Genomic DNA, 20,278 nt, shown 5'->3' on the forward strand with positions numbered 1-20,278 from the left:
ATGACTGACGATGACCAGTATAGGACACTAATGTCTGGCGAAGACCAATAAAAGACACTAATGATTGGCGATGACCAGTATAGGACACTAATGACTAGTGATGACCGGTAGAGGACACTAATGACTGGGGATGACCATTATAGGACACTAATGACTGACGACAACCAGTATATAACCCTAATAACTGGGGATGACCAGTATAGAACACTAATGACTGACAATGACCAATATATAACCCTAATCACTGGGGATGACCAGTATAGAAGACTAATGACTGACAATGACCAGTATAGAACACTAATGACTGGGGATGACCAGTATAGAACACTAATGACTGGTGTGACCAGTGTAGGACACTAATGATTGGTGATCTCCAGTTTAGGTCATGAAGGACTGGAGTTGGATCTGCTGGTGGAAGGCAATGATAGATAAGGATTACGACACATCAAACTATATGTCAAAACCTTATCCTACCATCGGAATAGGCAACTCCACCAGGAAGGATTCTTTTCACGTAAACTCCATATTCTTCTCTACTGAACTCCCGCAATCCTCCGATTACCTTAATGCCTGTAACATAAATTGCTGTATTAGGAGCTGGATCCAGGAACATGGTGCCATCATCTCATTCCCCTCCATACGTCACCTACCGTAGACAGAGATGGAACATATTAATGGCTCACCAGGCCCATGGGAATGAAGGGGTCAACCTTCCCACTCGGCCGTTCGGTGACAATAGCCGCTCTTCTCACATTTTTATATCCCATTTTCATTCTTCCGTCACTGATTCAATTGAAGTAATGGTCTCATATTTCCCCAAACAATGCCACAAATCCTCTTAGGGAAGGGTCACCGCAAGAGAATAAATCCCGTCTGATTACAGTGAGAGGTGATTGGTTTATATGACGGTAACTGGAAGCCCCCAATCCTGACCATAACATGGAGAAGCCCAAAACTGATCCGTCAGCGGCTTTTAGGATTCTCGTGGGGCCAGGTTGCATCGGGCGAGATCATGGGATCCTGGGAGCACCATCTCCATCGTAATCTATACCTGAGCAGAGTGTCCTATACACCTGCCATCACTATCCACCCTGCGTGGCATACAGTCCTCTAGACACTCTCCATTATTGTCATGAACCAGGAGGCTCAGGATGATCATACATCTTTCCTGACCTGTAAGCGGCACATTGATAAAGATAGGAATTTTGACATCTCCTACCGGACTACCAACTATTGTATTTGGCTTGTAGAAGTGAAGTCCTCTTACATGGCAGAGGAGTACAGGAAACAGTAGAAACGCCCCTTTAAATACCCAACTCCTGAAAAAAGTGGTCTCCCACCTCCCATATGCAATCTCTAATACTGGTGTCTTATGTGGCAGTGGACCTCCTCAGACATCGGGGCGCTGGGTAAATCATCCCATTTTGCGTTTTCCGCAGGATTGTCTCACAAAATCGGAGGCAAACTGAGTAGAACTCTTGCAAATTTGCATGAAAGTGGGAGTTAACGCTTTTATCTGTGCTCCTCGGGGGTGGAGTTTAAAAGTATCCAGCCAATGAGAATGTAAATGTTGGAAGCTACAGCCCCAGTTGGTCCTGACAGCTCTGCACCCCCTATAATTATGTCAACGCCTCTCTGCAAAAAAACAAGCGGTTCAACTGCCACGGGAGAAGGATTTAGGGTCTCACCTAGTCCATTCACGCAGTCGTTGAATTCCATGCAGTAAACGGTTCGATCCATTCCGTAGGGACCCATTAATGTCCTGCGAACACAGAAACGATAGGGGATCAGCGGACATCATCTTTCTACTTTGTGGACCTATTCTGGGAAGACCCGGCTCACGGCAGACAGGGATTCTGCTCAGTAGGGGGACCGAAAGCAATGGTGACGATAGCACAAGTCACAAAGGTTCTGAGGAAGAACAAGAGAAGACCAAGCATTAGGGATAAACCCACTCCACTATGGCGGAATTAGGCGTACAGGTTGATCACAAGTGATCACCTCCTGATCAGTTGTTTTGCTGAAGGAATTGCAATAAGCACAGTGCCCCTAGAGGCGAAGCCACGTCAGTGCAGGCAATCAGCAAGTGGCCATTTGTCAGTGGCGCGAGTCAGTTCATGGATCTCATCATGATATATACTGTATATATTAATAAATTAATCAGCACCAATGGTCTCATTTTGGGCCACAGAGACCCTCTCCTCAGGCTTCACCTTCCTCATCCCGTTAAAAATACAAATTTTAATGACCTGGAAAATGGCGAAATTGGGTTTTATGTCCCATTCCTTGGGATATAAAAGTCCCATAAACGTCCAGAACGTTTTTTTCATATGATCTTATTATCAGAGATCTATTGATTCTCATCCAGTGTCGGCTGCGGCACATCCTAAAACACGAAACAGATTCCCCCCCCACACACACACCCCATATATACAATAATGAAACCCCCGACAAGGACCACAAAATCCCAAACTGATCGAGATCTGGCAATGAAAGAGTTAAAAATGTTACCGGAGGTTCGGAACCGTCGTCTTTTTAACTCTTCCCGGTCCGGATCGTTGCGTAATAGTCATTGTGTAGGGGACTGTGAGCCGATGTGACCTCTGCGGTGTCGTATGAATCCCAAACATCTGCTGACCCGAGTCTATGGGAACCGGCGCCCGTCTCACCTGCTGATCATCATGGCTCCTTTACAGAAGACGGACACGGACGGCATCCTCCTGGACTGCAGCGTGATGTGACCGGGGACATGAACACGGCCAAATGGGGAACGTGAGGGTGACCGGCCCCATATGTGCAGGGGAGGGCTCATCATCGCGTGGAAGCTGTTCCGCAGCGACCACCCCTTGGCACTAAATGGGTCACTGAGGACCAAAGTCGGCTCTAATCTGTGCCAGTTAGCTGAGTGTGCAGCCAGAGGCTTTTCTATCTGAAGTCAGCTTGAAGTTGCGGCTTACATGACGACTGCCATGTAGTAGACATCATTCATGGCCAGTACGGGGCTGACACCGCCGGCCGGCAACACTGGGGGCACGGCTCGAATCTGTCCAGGACATCTGAAGGGAGGCCATACACTTTACCACTGTTTAGGTGATTTTTCCTCCACATTTCTCCCTTTTCTTTATAATTGGTTAATGTGTTAGACAGAAAATTCTCAATGATGCAAGCATAATACCGTCCATAATACAGCGCCCAAATAATTCTCCGATACAGCCCCAAAATAAGACCACTGTACAGTCTCTGAATAATACCAACATGGTGGATACAAATAAAACTATCAAATAATACCACTATAATGTGACCAAATAATACCACTATAATACAACCAAATAATACCACAATAATGAGACCAAATAATACCACAATAATGAGACCAAATAATACCACAATAATGAGACCAAATAATACCACAATAATGAGACCAAATAATACCATTGTAATGTGACCAAATAATACCACTATAATACAATCAAATAATACAATAATGAGACCAAATAATACCTCAATAATGCGACCAAATAATACCACTATAATACAACCAAATAATACCATTATAATGCGACCAAATACCACTGTAATGTGACCAAATAATACCACTATAATGCGACCAAATATCACTATAATGCGACCAAATAACACCACTATAATGCAACCAAATAATAACACAATGAGATCAAATAATACCATTATAATGCGACCAAATAATACGACTATAAAGCGACCAAATAATACCACAATAATGCAACCAAATATAACTATAATGCAACCAAATAACACCACTATAATGCGACCAAATAATAACACAATAATGCGACCAAATAATACCACAATGAGACCAAATAATACCATTATAATGCGACCAAATAATACCACAATAACGCGACCAAATAATACCACAATAATGCGACCAAATAATACCACAATAATGCGACCAAATAATACCACTATAATGCAAACATATAATACCACAATAATGCGACCTTATACCACTATATTGTGACCATATAATACCACTATAATGCGCCCAAATAATACTATAATGCGACCATATAATACCACTATAATGCGACCATATAATACCACTATAATGCGACCAAATAATACCACTATAACGCGACCAAATAATACCACTATAATGCGCCCAAATAATACCACTATAATGCGACCATATAATACCACTATAATGCGACCAAATAATAGCACTATAATGCGACCATATAATACCAATATAATGCGACCAAATAATACCACTATAATGCGACCATATAATACCACTATAATGCGACCAAATAATACCACTATAATGCGACCATATAATACCAATATAATGCGACCATATAATACCAATATAATGCGACCAAGTAATACCACAATAATGCAACCAAATAATACCACTATAATGCACCCATATGATACCACAATAATAGTCACTCGATAATACCACCAGACTGCCTAAACAGAATTACAGCACAGTGCTTAAATATTACCGCTACAGAGTCCACAAATAATACCACCATACTGTCCCTAATAATATTCCCATATAGTCTAAAATAAGACCATACCGCTGTCTCGGAATTATCCAATTATCGAGCACATAAATAAAACCGTCATACAGTCATCAGATAATACCACAGTATTATCATACCAATATGCATAAATTATACAGTCCAAAATGAAAACAGTCATACAGTCTCAAAATAAAACCTATAATGTAACCAGATTAACCCACTGCGGTGCCTAAATAATACCACTACAGTCCAATAATAAGAATAATCCAATAATACAACCATACAGTCCCTGATTATTTCTACCCTTCTTTGGTGAAATAATACAATGAAGTTCCTGAATAACACCACCATAGAGTGCAAAAAATGAAACCATAATAAAGTCACCAAATAGCAATATAAGGCACACAGATAATAGCGCAGTGCCGAAATAGCATTACAGCGTGTAATTAATACCGCTATGAGCTCCATATATAATATCAATCTACTCTACCTAAAAAATACAACCGTAAAAGTGCTGTGTAATCCTCCCATACTGTCCTAAAACAACGCCACAGTATAGGTCCTTCATTATACCACCATACCGTGCACATACTAAAAGGACATGCTATTCGCAAGTCATATAGCTATACTGTAACCGCCCACGGAGACAAAATAGAAGCATACACTGTCCTAACCGACATACTGCCATAGAGATCATGTAGAATACCAATATACAGTTCCCAAATACCTTACTAATGTAACCATATTATAGCAGCACAGTGCCCAATTAATACCACTATGAGGTACACAAATAATACCGCCATATGGAGCCCAAATATTAAAACTAAGAAGCCTCTGAACTATCCTACCATACAGGTCACAAAAAGGACCACAATAATACAACCAAATGATATGAGCACAGGGCCTGATTAGTATTGCTATGGAGTACACAAACATAACCCAATTATATTAAAGGGGTGGTACACTTTTGGGGGGTAATTTATATTTTTACTTAGTGTCATTAAGATGTTGTGCCGTTTGCCTTCTGCAGCCTCTGTGTGGCTCTGTCTATTGCTGCCTGCAGAATGAGGTAACTGAGGATCCGTCAGTGAGCTCTCTGTTATCTGTCTTCTTCTGAGCTCCTCTCAGCTGATTTATGACCGCAGACCACATCCAAGATGGAATCCAACACATCTGGGTCTGTGATGGCGCCTCTTCCCATCCTGCGGACAGCGCTAGGTCTGTCAGTGGCCCCTGCCGGGTGGTGGAGACCACCTCTGCTGACGTCACCTGACTGATGACCCCATGATAGACGGCCTGGGTCCTGGCAGTCCGCTACTTCAATAACCGGACCAAAGATTTATACAACAGCAACAATGAAATCTCAGCAATCAGAGCTTATATTTTACCACAGCAACCAATCAGAGCTTAGCTTTCATTTTACTACAGCAGCCAATCAGAGCTTAGCTTATATTTTACCACAACAACCAATCAGAGCTTAGCTTTCATTTTACTACAGCAACCAGAGTTTAGCTATCCTTTTACCATAGCAACCAATCAGAGCTTAGCTTATATTTTACCACAGCAACCAATCAGAGCTTAGCTTTCATTTTACCACAACAAGCAATCAGAGCTTAGCTTCCCTTTTACCATAGCACCCAACCAGAGTGTAGCTATCATTTTATCATAGCAACTAACCAGAGCTTAGCTTATATTTTACCGCAGCAACCAATCAGAGCTTAACTTTCATTTTACTACAGCAGCCAATCAGCGCTTAGATTATATTTTACCACAACCAATCAGAGCTTAGCTTATATTTTACCACAGCAACCAATGAGAGCGGAGCTTTCGTCTTACCTCCGCAGTGTGGTCGGTGAGTGAGGCCACTGCAGACGGACTCTCCTGCGCCCCCCGCCGCGGCCATGCAGCGGTGTATGGCGGGTGGGATTAGTTCCGCTGTCTGCCCCCCGTGTGATCCCCGCGCCTGTGCAGATCCTCTGTAAACCATCGCTTCCCGGCATAAATAATACCGCCCTAATCTTTTCTTGAAAAGTGATTATGCTCAGCACAATGACCCACAAGCCCGGCAGGGTCAGCGCCGGTTACATCACAAGCTGACGCCGAGGTTTCCATCTGTGGCTGCTGGTAAGGAAGGAGCTGACGCTAGGAATAATGGGCAGTAATGGCCGCGTCCGCTGTGCACTGATGGAGCAGGTTTATTGTACAAAGAGCGGAACTATCCACAGAAAGCAACAGAAGACAATGGCGGGGAAGGGGCAAAAGTCACCTGTCTGGTCATCAATCCATAACTAAAGACTAAACCACTGGCCCAGCAGGACCAATGAGGTGTGAAGAGAGGGACAGATCACAAACCAGTGTTTGGGCGAAAAAAATATTCCCTTGGATCACCCGGGACTGTATGACACATACACCACTAGATCACCAGGGACTGTATGACTCATACCCCACTAAATCACCAGGGACTGTATTACACATACACCACTAGATCACTAGGGACTGTATGACTCATACACCACTAGATCACCAGGGACTGTATGACTCATACACCACTAGATCACCAGGGACTGTATGACTCATACACCACTAGATCACCAGGGACTGTATGACTCATACACCACTAGATCACCAGGGACTGTATGTCACATACACCACTAGATCACCAGGGACTGTATGACTCATACACCACTAGATCACCAGGGACTGTATGACTCATACACCACTAGATCACCAGGGACTGTATTACACATACACCACTAGATCACCAGGGACTGTATGACACATACACCACTAGATCACCAGGGACTGTATGTCACATACACCACTAGATCACCAGGGACTGTATGACTCATACACCACTAGATCACCAGGGACTGTATGACTCATACACCACTAGATCACCAGGGACTGTATGACACATACACCACTAGATCACCAGGGACTGTATGACTCATACACCACTAGATCACCAGGGACTGTATTACACATACATCACTAGATCACCAGGGACTGTATGACTCATACACCACTAGATCACCAGGGACTGTATGACACATACACCACTAGATCACCAGGGACTGTATGTCACATACACCACTAGATCACCAGGGACTGTATGTTATGACCCCAATGGCGAGGGTCTCAGAGGAACGTGGAAGTCTGCAAGATACAAAAATCCAGCTCATAGGGCAGTGGTAACTGGGTTGACCATATATCTACTCCTAACGCCAACACTAGAAGTAGCCGGGGGTCATACCTACGTTGATCCTAGATGACTCGCGCCAGCCGGAGAATCTAAATACCCCTAGTAGAGGAAAACAAAGACCTCTCTTGCCTCCAGAGAAAGGGACCCCAAAGCAGGATAGAAGCCCCCCACAAATAATAACGGTGAGGTAAGAGGAAATGACAAACACAGAAATGAACCAGGTTTAGCACAGAGAGGCCCGCTAACTAATAGCAGAATATAGAAAGGTAACTTATATGGTCAACAAAAAACCCTATCAAAAATCCACACTGGAAATTCAAGAACCCCCGAACCGTCTAACGGTCCGGGGGGAGAACACCAGCGCCCTAGAGCTTCCAGCAAAAGTCAGGATACAGATTAGGAACAAGCTGGACAAAAATACAAAACCAAAAACAAATAGCAAAAAGCAAAGTAAATGACTTAGCTGAATAACCGGACCAGGATCAGTAGACAAGAGCACAGCAGATTAGCTCTGATAACTACGTTGCCAGGCATAGAACTGAGTGTCCAGGGAGCTTATAAAGCAACGCCCCTAACTAACGACCCAGGTGCGGATAAAAGGAAAGACAGAAAAACCAGAGTCAAAAAAACTAGTAACCACTAGAGGGAGCCAAAAAGCAAATTCACAACAGTACCCCCCCCTTAGTGAGGGGTCACCGAACCCTCACCACGACCACCAGGGCGATCAGGATGAGCGGCATGAAAGGCACGAACTAAATCGGCCGCATGAACATCAGAGGCGACCACCCAGGAATTATCCTCCTGACCATAGCCCTTCCACTTGACCAGGTACTGAAGTCTTCGCCTGGAGAGGCGAGAATCCAAGATCTTCTCCACCACGTACTCCAACTCGCCCTCAACCAACACCGGAGCAGGAGGCTCAGCAGAAGGAACTACAGGCACAACGTACCGCCGCAACAAGGACCTATGAAATACATTGTGAATAGCAAACGACACAGGAAGATCCAGACGAAAAGACACAGGATTAAGGATTTCCAATATCTTGTAAGGACCAATAAAACGAGGTTTAAATTTGGGAGAGGAGACCTTCATAGGAACAAAGCGGGAAGAAAGCCATACCAAATCCCCAACGCGTAGTCGGGGACCCACACCGCGGCGGCGGTTGGCAAAGCGCTGAGCCCTCTCCTGTGACAACTTCAAGTTGTCCACCACATGATTCCAGATCCGCTGCAACCTATCCACCACAGAATCCACCCCAGGACAGTCAGAAGACTCCACATGACCTGAAGAAAAGCGAGGATGGAAACCAGTGTTGCAGAAAAAAGGCGAAACCAAGGTGGCGGAACTAGCCCGATTATTAAGGGCAAACTCAGCCAACGGCAAGAATGTCACCCAATCGTCCTGATCAGCAGAGACAAAACACCTCAAATAAGCCTCCAAAGTCTGATTGGTTCGCTCCGTCTGTCCATTAGTCTGAGGATGGAAAGCAGAGGAAAACGACAAATCAATGCCCATCCTACTACAAAAGGATCGCCAGAACCTGGAAACGAACTGGGATCCTCTATCTGACACAATATTCTCAGGGATGCCGTGCAAACGAACCACGTTCTGGAAAAACACAGGAACCAGATCGGAAGAGGAAGGCAGCTTAGGCAAAGGAACCAAATGGACCATCTTGGAGAAGCGATCACATATCACCCAGATAACAGACATGCCCTGAGATAGCGGAAGATCAGAAATGAAATCCATGGAGATATGTGTCCAAGGTCTCTTCGGGACAGGCAAGGGCAAGAGCAACCCGCTGGCACGAGAACAGCAAGGCTTAGCTCTAGCACAAGTCCCACAGGACTGCACAAATGACCGCACATCCCTTGACAAAGAAGGCCACCAAAAGGACCTGGCCACCAGATCTCTGGTGCCAAAAATTCCCGGGTGACCTGCCAACACCGAGGAATGAACCTCGGAAATGACTCTGCTGGTCCACTTATCCGGAACAAACAGTCTGTCAGGTGGACAAGACTCAGGCCTATCAGCTTGAAATCTCTGCAACACACGTCGCAGATCCGGAGAAATAGCTGATAAGATAACTCCATCCTTAAGAATACCAACAGGATCAGCGACTCCAGGAGCATCAGGCACAAAGCTCCTAGAAAGAGCATCGGCCTTCACATTCTTTGAACCTGGTAAATACGAGACAACAAAATCAAAGCGGGAGAAAAACAATGACCAGCGGGCCTGTCTCGGATTAAGGCGTTTAGCAGACTCGAGATACATCAGATTTTTGTGATCAGTCAAGACCACCACACGATGCTTAGCACCCTCGAGCCAATGACGCCACTCCTCAAATGCCCACTTCATGGCCAACAACTCCCGATTGCCCACATCATAATTTCGCTCGGCAGGCGAAAACTTCCTAGAGAAAAAGGCACAAGGTTTCATAACAGAGCAACCAGGGCCTCTCTGCGACAAAACGGCCCCTGCTCCAATCTCCGAAGCATCCACCTCAACCTGAAAGGGAAGTGAGACATCGGGCTGGCACAAAACAGGCGCCGAAGTAAACCGGCGTTTCAACTCCTGGAAAGCCTCCACGGCAGCAGGAGCCCAGTTAGCTACATCGGAGCCCTTCTTGGTCATATCCGTCAAAGGTTTCACAACGCTAGAAAAATTAGCGATAAAACGACGGTAGAAGTTAGCGAAACCCAAGAACTTCTGAAGACTCTTAACTGACGAGGGCTGAGTCCAATCAAGAATAGCTCGGACCTTGACCGGGTCCATCTCCACAGCAGAAGGGGAAAAAATAAACCCCAAAAAGGGAACCTTCTGTACACCAAAGAGACACTTTGAGCCTTTGACAAACAAAGAATTTTCACGCAAAATTTTAAAGACCAACCTGACCTGCTCCACATGCGAGTCCCAATCATCAGAAAAAACCAAAATATCATCCAGATAAACGATCAAAAATTTATCCAGATACTTCCGGAAAATGTCATGCATAAAGGACTGAAAAACTGAAGGCGCATTGGAGAGCCCAAAAGGCATCACCAAGTACTCAAAATGACCTTCGGGCGTATTGAATGCGGTTTTCCATTCATCACCTTGCTTAATGCGCACAAGGTTGTACGCACCACGAAGGTCTATCTTGGTGAACCACTTGGCACCTTTAATTCGGGCAAACAAGTCAGACAACAGCGGCAGAGGATACTGAAATTTGACAGTGATCTTATTTAAAAGCCGATAATCAATACAAGGCCTCAAAGATCCGTCCTTTTTAGCCACAAAAAAGAATCCTGCACCAAGAGGGGAAGAAGACGGACGAATATGTCCTTTCTCCAAAGACTCCTTGATATACGAACGCATAGCGGTATGTTCAGGTACCGACAGATTAAAGAGTCTTCCCTTAGGAAATTTACTGCCTGGAATCAAATCTATAGCACAGTCACAGTCCCTATGAGGAGGCAATGCACTGGACCTGGACTCGCTAAAGACATCCTGATAATCAGACAAATACTCCGGAACTTCCGAAGGCGTAGAAGAAGCAATAGACACAGGCAGGATATCCCCATGAATACCACGACAGCCCCAACTAGAAACTGACATAGCCTTCCAGTCCAGGACGGGATTATGGGTCTGTAACCATGGCAGCCCTAAAACAACCAAATCATGCATTTTATGTAAAACAAGAAAACGTATCACCTCGCGGTGTTCAGGAGTCATGCACATGGTAACCTGTGTCCAATACTGCGGTTTATTTGCTGCCAATGGCGTAGCATCAATACCCCTAAGAGGAATAGGATTTTCTAATGGTTCAAGAGTAAAACCACAGCGCTTAGCAAATGACAGATCCATAAGACTCAGGGCAGCACCTGAATCTACAAACGCCATGACAGGATAAGACGACAGTGAGCAAATCAAAGTTACAGACAGAATAAATTTAGGTTGCAAATTTCCAGCGGTGACCGGACCAACAACCTTAGCTATACGTTTAGAGCATGCTGAGATAACATGTGTAGAATCACCACAGTAGTAGCACAAGCCATTCCGGCGTCTATGAATTTTCCGCTCATTTCTGGTCAGGATTCTATCACATTGCATTAAATCAGGTGTCTGTTCAGACAACACCATGAGGGAATTTGCGGTTTTTCTATCACATTGCACCGAATTAGGTGTCTGTTCAGACAACACCATGAGGGAATTTGCGGTCTTGCGCTCCCGCAATCGCCGGTCAATTTGAATAGCCAGTGCCATAGCATCATTCAGACCTGTGGGAATGGGAAAACCCACCATAACATCTTTAATGGCATCAGAAAGACCATTTCTAAAATTAGCGGCCAGTGCACAGTCGTTCCAATGTGTCAGCACGGACCATTTCCGAAATTTTTGGCAATACACTTCAGCCTCGTCCTGCCCCTGAGACATAGCCAGCAGGGCCTTTTCTGCCTGAATCTCAAGATTGGGTTCCTCATAAAGTAAACCGAGCGCCAGAAAAAACGCATCAATATCAGCCAATGCCGGATCTCCTGGCGCCAGCGAAAAAGCCCAATCTTGAGGGTCACCCCGTAAGAACGAAATAACAATTTTTACTTGCTGAGCGGAGTCTCCAGATGAACAGGGTCTCAGGGACAAAAACAATTTACAATTATTCTTGAAATTCCTAAACTTAAACCTGTCTCCGGAAAACAGTTCAGGAATCGGTATCTTAGGTTCTGACCCAGGACTTCTGATAACATAATCTTGTATGCCCTGCACACGAGTAGCCAGCTGGTCCACACTTGTAATCAAGGTCTGGACATTCATGTCTGCAGCAAGCATAAGCCACTCTGAGGTAAAGGGGATGAAGAAAAAAAAAAAAAATGAGAGAGGAGAAAAAAAAAAAAAAAACTCAGAATCTTCTTTCTTATAATCCCTCTTTTGCAATGCATTAAACATTTAATATAGGCCTGGCAAACTGTTATGACCCCAATGGCGAGGGTCTCAGAGGAACGTGGAAGTCTGCAAGATACAAAAATCCAGCTCATAGGGCAGTGGTAACTGGGTTGACCATATATCTACTCCTAACGCCAACACTAGAAGTAGCCGGGGGTCATACCTACGTTGATCCTAGATGACTCGCGCCAGCCGGAGAATCTAAATACCCCTAGTAGAGGAAAACAAAGACCTCTCTTGCCTCCAGAGAAAGGGACCCCAAAGCAGGATAGAAGCCCCCCACAAATAATAACGGTGAGGTAAGAGGAAATGACAAACACAGAAATGAACCAGGTTTAGCACAGAGAGGCCCGCTAACTAATAGCAGAATATAGAAAGGTAACTTATATGGTCAACAAAAAACCCTATCAAAAATCCACACTGGAAATTCAAGAACCCCCGAACCGTCTAACGGTCCGGGGGGAGAACACCAGCGCCCTAGAGCTTCCAGCAAAAGTCAGGATACAGATTAGGAACAAGCTGGACAAAAATACAAAACCAAAAACAAATAGCAAAAAGCAAAGTAAATGACTTAGCTGAATAACCGGACCAGGATCAGTAGACAAGAGCACAGCAGATTAGCTCTGATAACTACGTTGCCAGGCATAGAACTGAGTGTCCAGGGAGCTTATAAAGCAACGCCCCTAACTAACGACCCAGGTGCGGATAAAAGGAAAGACAGAAAAACCAGAGTCAAAAAAACTAGTAACCACTAGAGGGAGCCAAAAAGCAAATTCACAACACTGTATGACTCATACACTACTAGATCACCAGGGACTGTATGACTCATACACCACTAGATCACCAGGGACTGTATTACACATGCACCACTAGATCACCAGGGACTGTATGGCTCATACACCACTAGATCACCAGGGACTATGACTCCTACACTACTAGATCACCAGGGACTGTATGACACATACACCACTAGATCACCAGGGACTGTATGACACATACACCACTAGATCACCAGGGACTGTATGACTCATACACCACTAGATCACCAGGGACTGCACAGGCAGTAGATGTGAAGTCTCTGGATCGCCAGGGAATGAATCAGAAGTGCACAACCAGAACTGTATTAGGTTAATTTCACACTAGCGTTCGGCAGGGCTGCGGATGGCTGCGTACCTATGCCGTGAAGCTCCGCCCACTGCCGTGCCTCATCCTTCTGCTCCGCCTACATCTGCACGCTTCCTGCGTAGACAATCTTTAACATTGGGTACGCAGACCATGCGGATCCCTCCGCATGCGTCGTTTTGACGCTGCACTGACCGTAACAAAATGCAACAAGGTCGGCGCAGCATCAAAACGATGAATGTGGAGGCATCTGCATACATCCGCAGCCCTACCGAACGCTAGTGTGAACCTAGCCTTACACATACACCACTAGATCACCAGGGACTGTATTACACATACACCACTAGATCACCAGGGACTGTACTACTACACATACACCACTAGATCACCAGGGACTGTACTACAGATACACCACTAGATCACCAGAGACTGTATTATTATTATTATTATTATACATTTTTATAGCGCCATTTATTCCATGGCGCTTTACATGTGAATACGGGGCAAATATAGACAAATACATTAAACATGAGCAGATAACAAGGCACACGAGTACATAAGGAGGGAGGACCCTGCCCGCGAGGGCTCACAGTCTGCAGGGGGTGGGTGAGGATACACTAGGAGAGGGAAGAGCTGGCTGTGCGGCTGTTCAGTAGGTTGAGGATCACTGCAGGCTGTAGGCTTGTCGGAAGAGATGAGTCTTCAGGTTCTTTTTGAAGGTTTCTATGGTAGGCGCAAGTCTGATGTGTTGGGGTAGAGAGTTCCAGAGTATGGGGGAAGCACGGGAGAAGTCTTGGATGCGGTTATGGGAAGAAGAGATGAGAGGGGAGTAGAGAAGGAGGTCTTGGGAGGATCGGAGGTCGCGTGTAGGTAGGTACCGGGAGACCATGTCACAGATGTATGGAGGAGACAGGTTGTGGATGGCTTTGTATGTCAGTGTGAGGGTTTTGAACTGGAGTCTCTGGGCGATAGGAAGCCAGTGAAGGGCTTGACACAGGGGAGAGGCTGGGGAATAGCGGGGGGACAGGTGGATTAGTCGGGCAGCAGAGTGTAGGATGGATTGGAGTGGTGCCAGAGTGCTAGAGGGGAGTCCAGAGAGTAGGAGGTTGCAGTAGTCGAGGCGGGAGATGATAAGGGCATGCACTAGCGTTTTTGCAGTGTTGCGGTCAAGGAAAGCACGGATCCGGGAAATATTTTTGAGTTTGAGACGACAGGAGGAGGCAAGGGCTTGGATATGTGGCTTGAATGACTGTATGACCCATACACCACTAGATTACTATGGACTGTATGACCCAAACACCACTAGATCACCAGGGACTGTATTACATATACACCACTAGATTACTAGGGACTGTATTACACATACACCACTAGATCACCACGGACTGTATTACATATTCATCACTAGATCACCAGGGTCTGTATTACGTATTACACATACACCACTAGATCACCAGGGACTGTATTACACATACACCACTAGATCACCAGGGACTGTATTACACATACACCACTAGATCACCAGGGACTGTATTACATATACACCACTAGATCACCAGGGACTGTATTACACATACACCACTAGATCACCAGAGACTGTATTATAAATGTACTAATAGATCGCCAGGGGATCATTATATCAATACACTTCTAGATCATCAGACAACTCGTTATAAAGCTCACCAGGGATCACTTGACTTCTGAATCACCAAGGCTGACAAGAACTAAACCGCCATATAACCAGAAATGAGGCAAAGAATACAAAGAATTTGGTATGGAGTATCGTATTATCACTCAGGACTGAGAAAAGAAAGTATCACTGGATCTCCAAGAATTGATTAAGACCACTGGATCCCCAGGGACAGGATGATACATGGAACACTGACTTTCCAGGATCTGTGTACAGGATACAATACCAGACACACGTGGGGCATCACAGGGACACAATAGGGATTGTGTCAGAATTCTGGCTCCGATGGCGGCCCAGTCTCCCACAGCTCTGTGTTATAGTCATACACCGCTATGTGTGGCCCCGCAGACATGACAAGCAGATGTCTCATCATAGCATGTAATCCACCCATATCTGCTGATTACTGACCCCGGCGAGCCGTGTGATGGAGCCACTGACCCAGTGCTGCAGCCACAGGGAGGTCACCCTGTAACACTGATCCCACTTGTCATCTAACTGTGCCAAAGGGACCGACTGGCCTGAATGTTACAGCGGATCATCATTATAAACCGGAGACATGTCCATATCCGACAGCAGTCTGCACAGAGCCAGAGGCTGACACAGGAAAACAAGGGAAAAGACGGTGACACAGCCGCACAAATACACGCTGCTCAAAAACATAAAGGGAACACTAAAATCCCACATCCTAGATATCTCTGAATGAAATGTCCCAGTTGTAAATCTTTATTCATTGCATAGTGGAATGTGTTGAGAACAATAAAACCTAAAAATGATCAACGTAAATCACAACTAATATCCCGCGGAGGTCTGGAGATGGAATGATGCTCAAAATCAAAGTGGAAAATCAAATTACAGGCTGATCCAACTTCAGTGGAAATGCCTCATGACAAGGAAATGATGCTCAGTATTGTGTGTGGCCTCCACGTACCTGTATGACCTCCCTACAATGCCTGGGCATGCTCCTGCAGAGGCGGCGGATGGTCTCCTGAGGGATCTCCTCCCAGACCTGGACTAAAGCATCCGCCAACTCCTGAACAGTCTGTGGTGCAAAGTGACGTTGTTGGATGGTGCGAGACATGATGTCCCAGATGTGTTTAGTCGGATTCAGGTCTGGGCAACGGGCGGGCCAGTCCATAGCTTCAATGCCTTCATCTTGCAGGAACTGCTGACACACTCCAGCCACATGAGGTCTGGCATTGTCCTGCATTAGGGGGAACCCAGGGCCAACCGCACCAGCATATGGTCTCACAAGGGGTCTGAGGATCTCATCTCGGTACCTAATGGCAGTCAGGCTACCTCTGGCGAGCATATGGAGGGCTGTGCGGCCCTCCAAAGAAATGCCACCCCACACCATTACTGACCCACTGCCAAACCAGTCATGCTGAAGGATGTTGCAGGCAGATCACTCTCCACGGCATCTCCAGACTCTGTCACGTCTGTCACATGTGCTCAGTGTGAACCTGCTTTCATCTGTGAAGAGCACAGGGCGCCAGTGGTGAATTTGCCAATCCTGGTGTTCTGTGGCAAATGCCAAGTGTCCTGCACGGTGTTGGGCTGTGAGCACAACCCCCATCTGTGGACATCGGGCATTCAGACCATACTCATGGAGTCGGTTTCTAACCGTTTGTGCAGACACATGCACATTTGTGGCCTGCTGGAGGTCATTTTGCAGGGCTCTGGCAGTGCTCCTCCTGTTCCTCCTTGCACAAAGGCGGAGGTAGTGATCCTGCTGTTGGGTTGTTGCCCTCCTACGGCCCCCTCCACGTCTTCTGGTGTACTGGCCTGTCTCCTGGTAGCGCCTCCAGCCTCTGGACACTACGCTGACAGACACAGCAAACCTTCTTGCCACAGCTCGCATTGAGGTGCCATCCTGGATGAGCTGCACTGCCTGAGCCACTTGTATGGGTTGTAGAGTCCTTCTCATGCTACCACGAGTGTGAAAGCACAACCAACATTCAAAAGTGACCAAAACATCAGTCAGAAAGCATTGGTACTGAGATGTGGTCTGTGGTCCCCACCTGCAGAACCACTCCATTATTGAGGGGGTCTCGATAATTGCCAATAATTTCCATCTGTTGTCTATTCCATTTGCACAACAGCATGTGAAATTGATTGTCAATCAGTGTTGTTCCTAAGTGGACAGTTTGATTTCACAGATGTTTGATTTACTTGGAGTTATGTTCTGTTGCTTAAGTGTTCACTTTATTTTTTCGAGCAGTGTACAACCCCTGGCAAAAATGATGGAATCACCGGCCTTGGAGGACGTTCATTCAGTTGTTTAATTTTGTAGAAAAAAATCAGATCACAGACATGGCACAAAACCAAAGTCATTTCAAATGGCAACTTTCTGGCTTTAAGAATCACAATCACTAAAAGAAATCAAGAACAAAAAATATGGTAGTCAGTAATGGTTACTTTTTTAGAACAAGCAGAGGGAGAAAATTATGGAATCACTCAATTCTGAGGAAAAAATTATGGAATCATGAAAAACAAGCAAACAAAAAAAAACCTCCAACACATCACTAGTATTTTGTTGCCGCACCTCTGGCTTTTCTAACAGCCTGCAGTCTCTGAGTCCTGGACTTAATGAGGGTCACACAGGACACTTCATCATTCTGCCTCCTACGTTCTCTGATTGCTGTCCCCAGATCAGCTTTGCAGGTTGCAGCCTTGTCATCGACCATTTTCTTCAACTTCCACCAAAGATTTTCAATTGGATTGGGATCCAGACTATTTGCAGCCATGACATTGACCTTATGTGTCTATTTTCCAGGAATGTTTGCAGTTTTTGCTCTATGGCAGGATGCATTATCATCTTGAAAAATTATTTCATCATCCCCAAATATCCTTTTAATTGATGGGATAAGAAAAGTGTCCAAAATATCAACATAAACTTGTGCATTTATTGAAGATGTAATGGCAGCCATCTCCCCAGTGCCTTTACCTGACATGCAGCCCCATATCATCAATGACTGTGGAAATCTGCATGTTCTCTTCAGGCAGTCATCTTTATAAATCTCATTGGAACGGCACCAAACAAAAGTTCCAGCATCATCACCTTGCCCAATGCAGATCCGCGATTCATCACTGAATATGACTTTCATCCAGTCATCCACAGTCCACCATTGCTTTTAGCCCATTGTAACCTTGTTTTTTTCTGTTTAGGTGTTAATGATGGCTTTCATTTAGCTTTTCTGTATGTAAATCCCATTTCCTTTAGGCGGTTTCTTACAGTTCGGTCAGACGTTGACTCCAGTTTCCTCCCATTCGTTCCTCATTTGTTTTGTGCATTTCCTGTTTTGGAGACATATTGCTTTAAGTTTCCGGTCTTGACGCTTTCATGTCTTCCTTGGTCTACCAGTATGTTTGCCTTTAACAACCTTCCCATGTTTGTATTTGGTCCAGATTTTAGACACAGCTGACTGTGAACAACCAACATCTTTAGCAACATTGCGTGATGATTTACCCTGTTAAGAGTCTGATAATCCTCTCCTTTGTTTCAATTGACATCTCTTGTGTTGGAGCCATGATTCATGTCAGTCCACTTGGTGCAGCAGCTCTCCAAGGTGTGATCACTCCTTTTTAGATGCAGACTAACGAGCAGATCTAATTTGATACAGGTGTTTGTTTTGGGAATTGAAAATTTACAGGGTGATTCCATAATTTTTTCCTCAGAATTAAGTGATTCCATAATTTTTCCCCTCTGCTTGTCCTAAAAAAAGTAACCATTACTGACTACCACATTTTTTGTTCTTGATTTCTTTTAGTGATTCTGAAAGCCAGAAAGTTGTCATTTGAAATGACTTTAGTTTTGTGCCATGTCTGTGATCGGATTTTTTTCTACAAAATTAAACAACTGAATGAAAATCCTCCAAGGACGGTGATTCCATATTTTTTGCCAGGGGTTGTATATCAGCACAAAGCATGTTATACTACAGTATGTCTGCACATAGCTGAAGTATTATAGTAGTTATATTCTTGTACATAGGAGCAGTATTATAGTAGTTATATTCTTGTACATAGGGGGCAGTATTATAGTAGATATTTTCTTGTACATAGGGGCAGTATTATAGTAGTTATATTCTTGTACATAGGGGGCAGTATTATAGTAGTTATATTCTTGTACATAGGAGCAGTATTATAGTAGTTATATTCTTGTACATAGGGGCAGTATTATAGTAGTTATATTCTTGTACATAGGAGCAGGATTATAGTAGTTATATTCTTACACATAGGGGCAGTATTATAGTAGTTATATTCTTGTACATAGGAGCAGTATTATAGTAGTTATATTCTTGTACATAGGGGCAGTATTATAGTAGTTATATTCTTGTACATAGGAGCAGGATTATAGTAGTTATACTCTTACACATAGGGGCAGTATTATAGTAGTTATATTCTTGTACATAGGAGCAGTATTATAGTAGTTATATTCTTGTACATAGGGGCAGTATTATATATGTTATATTCTTGTACATAGGGGCAGTATTATAGTAGTTATATTCTTACACATAGGGGCAGTATTATAGTAGTTATATTCTTGTACATAGGAGCAGTATTATAGTAGTTATATTCTTGTACATAGGGGGCAGTATTATAGTTGTTCTATTCTTGTACATAGGGGCAGTATTATAGTTATATTCTTGTACATAGGGGCAGTATTATAGTAGTAATATTCTTGTACATAGGAGCAGTATTATAGTAGTTATAATCTTGTACATAGGAGCAGTATTATAGTAGTTATATTCTTGTACATAGGGGGCAGTATTATAGTAGTTATATTCTTGTACATAGGGGGCAGTATTATAGTAGTTATATTCTTGTACATAGGGG

General features: G+C 44.5%; 1 protein-coding gene across 3 annotated transcripts in view; it reads right to left on the minus strand.

The window, feature by feature from the left end:
- Window positions 1–20,278, minus strand: part of LOC138645426 (syntaxin-binding protein 4-like) — a 45,173-nt gene that overhangs the window by 12,188 nt on the left and 12,707 nt on the right. The window contains exons 1-3 of one of the 3 annotated variants that reach the window (XM_069734740.1): window positions 2,670–2,901; window positions 1,689–1,762; window positions 475–570 (exon numbers count right to left, since the gene is read on the minus strand). In XM_069734740.1, coding sequence (XP_069590841.1) covers window positions 475–570; window positions 1,689–1,762; window positions 2,670–2,815 — 316 coding nt within the window. In that variant the 5' untranslated portion in view covers window positions 2,816–2,901. Of the gene's footprint in view, window positions 1–474; window positions 571–1,688; window positions 1,763–2,511; window positions 2,902–20,278 lie in introns of those variants that run through there. The other 2 variants (XM_069734743.1, XM_069734742.1) reach the window with 2 other exon arrangements.

This window comes from Ranitomeya imitator, chromosome 7 (assembly GCF_032444005.1).
Source record: "Ranitomeya imitator isolate aRanImi1 chromosome 7, aRanImi1.pri, whole genome shotgun sequence".
Lineage (NCBI taxonomy): Eukaryota > Metazoa > Chordata > Amphibia > Anura > Dendrobatidae > Ranitomeya > Ranitomeya imitator.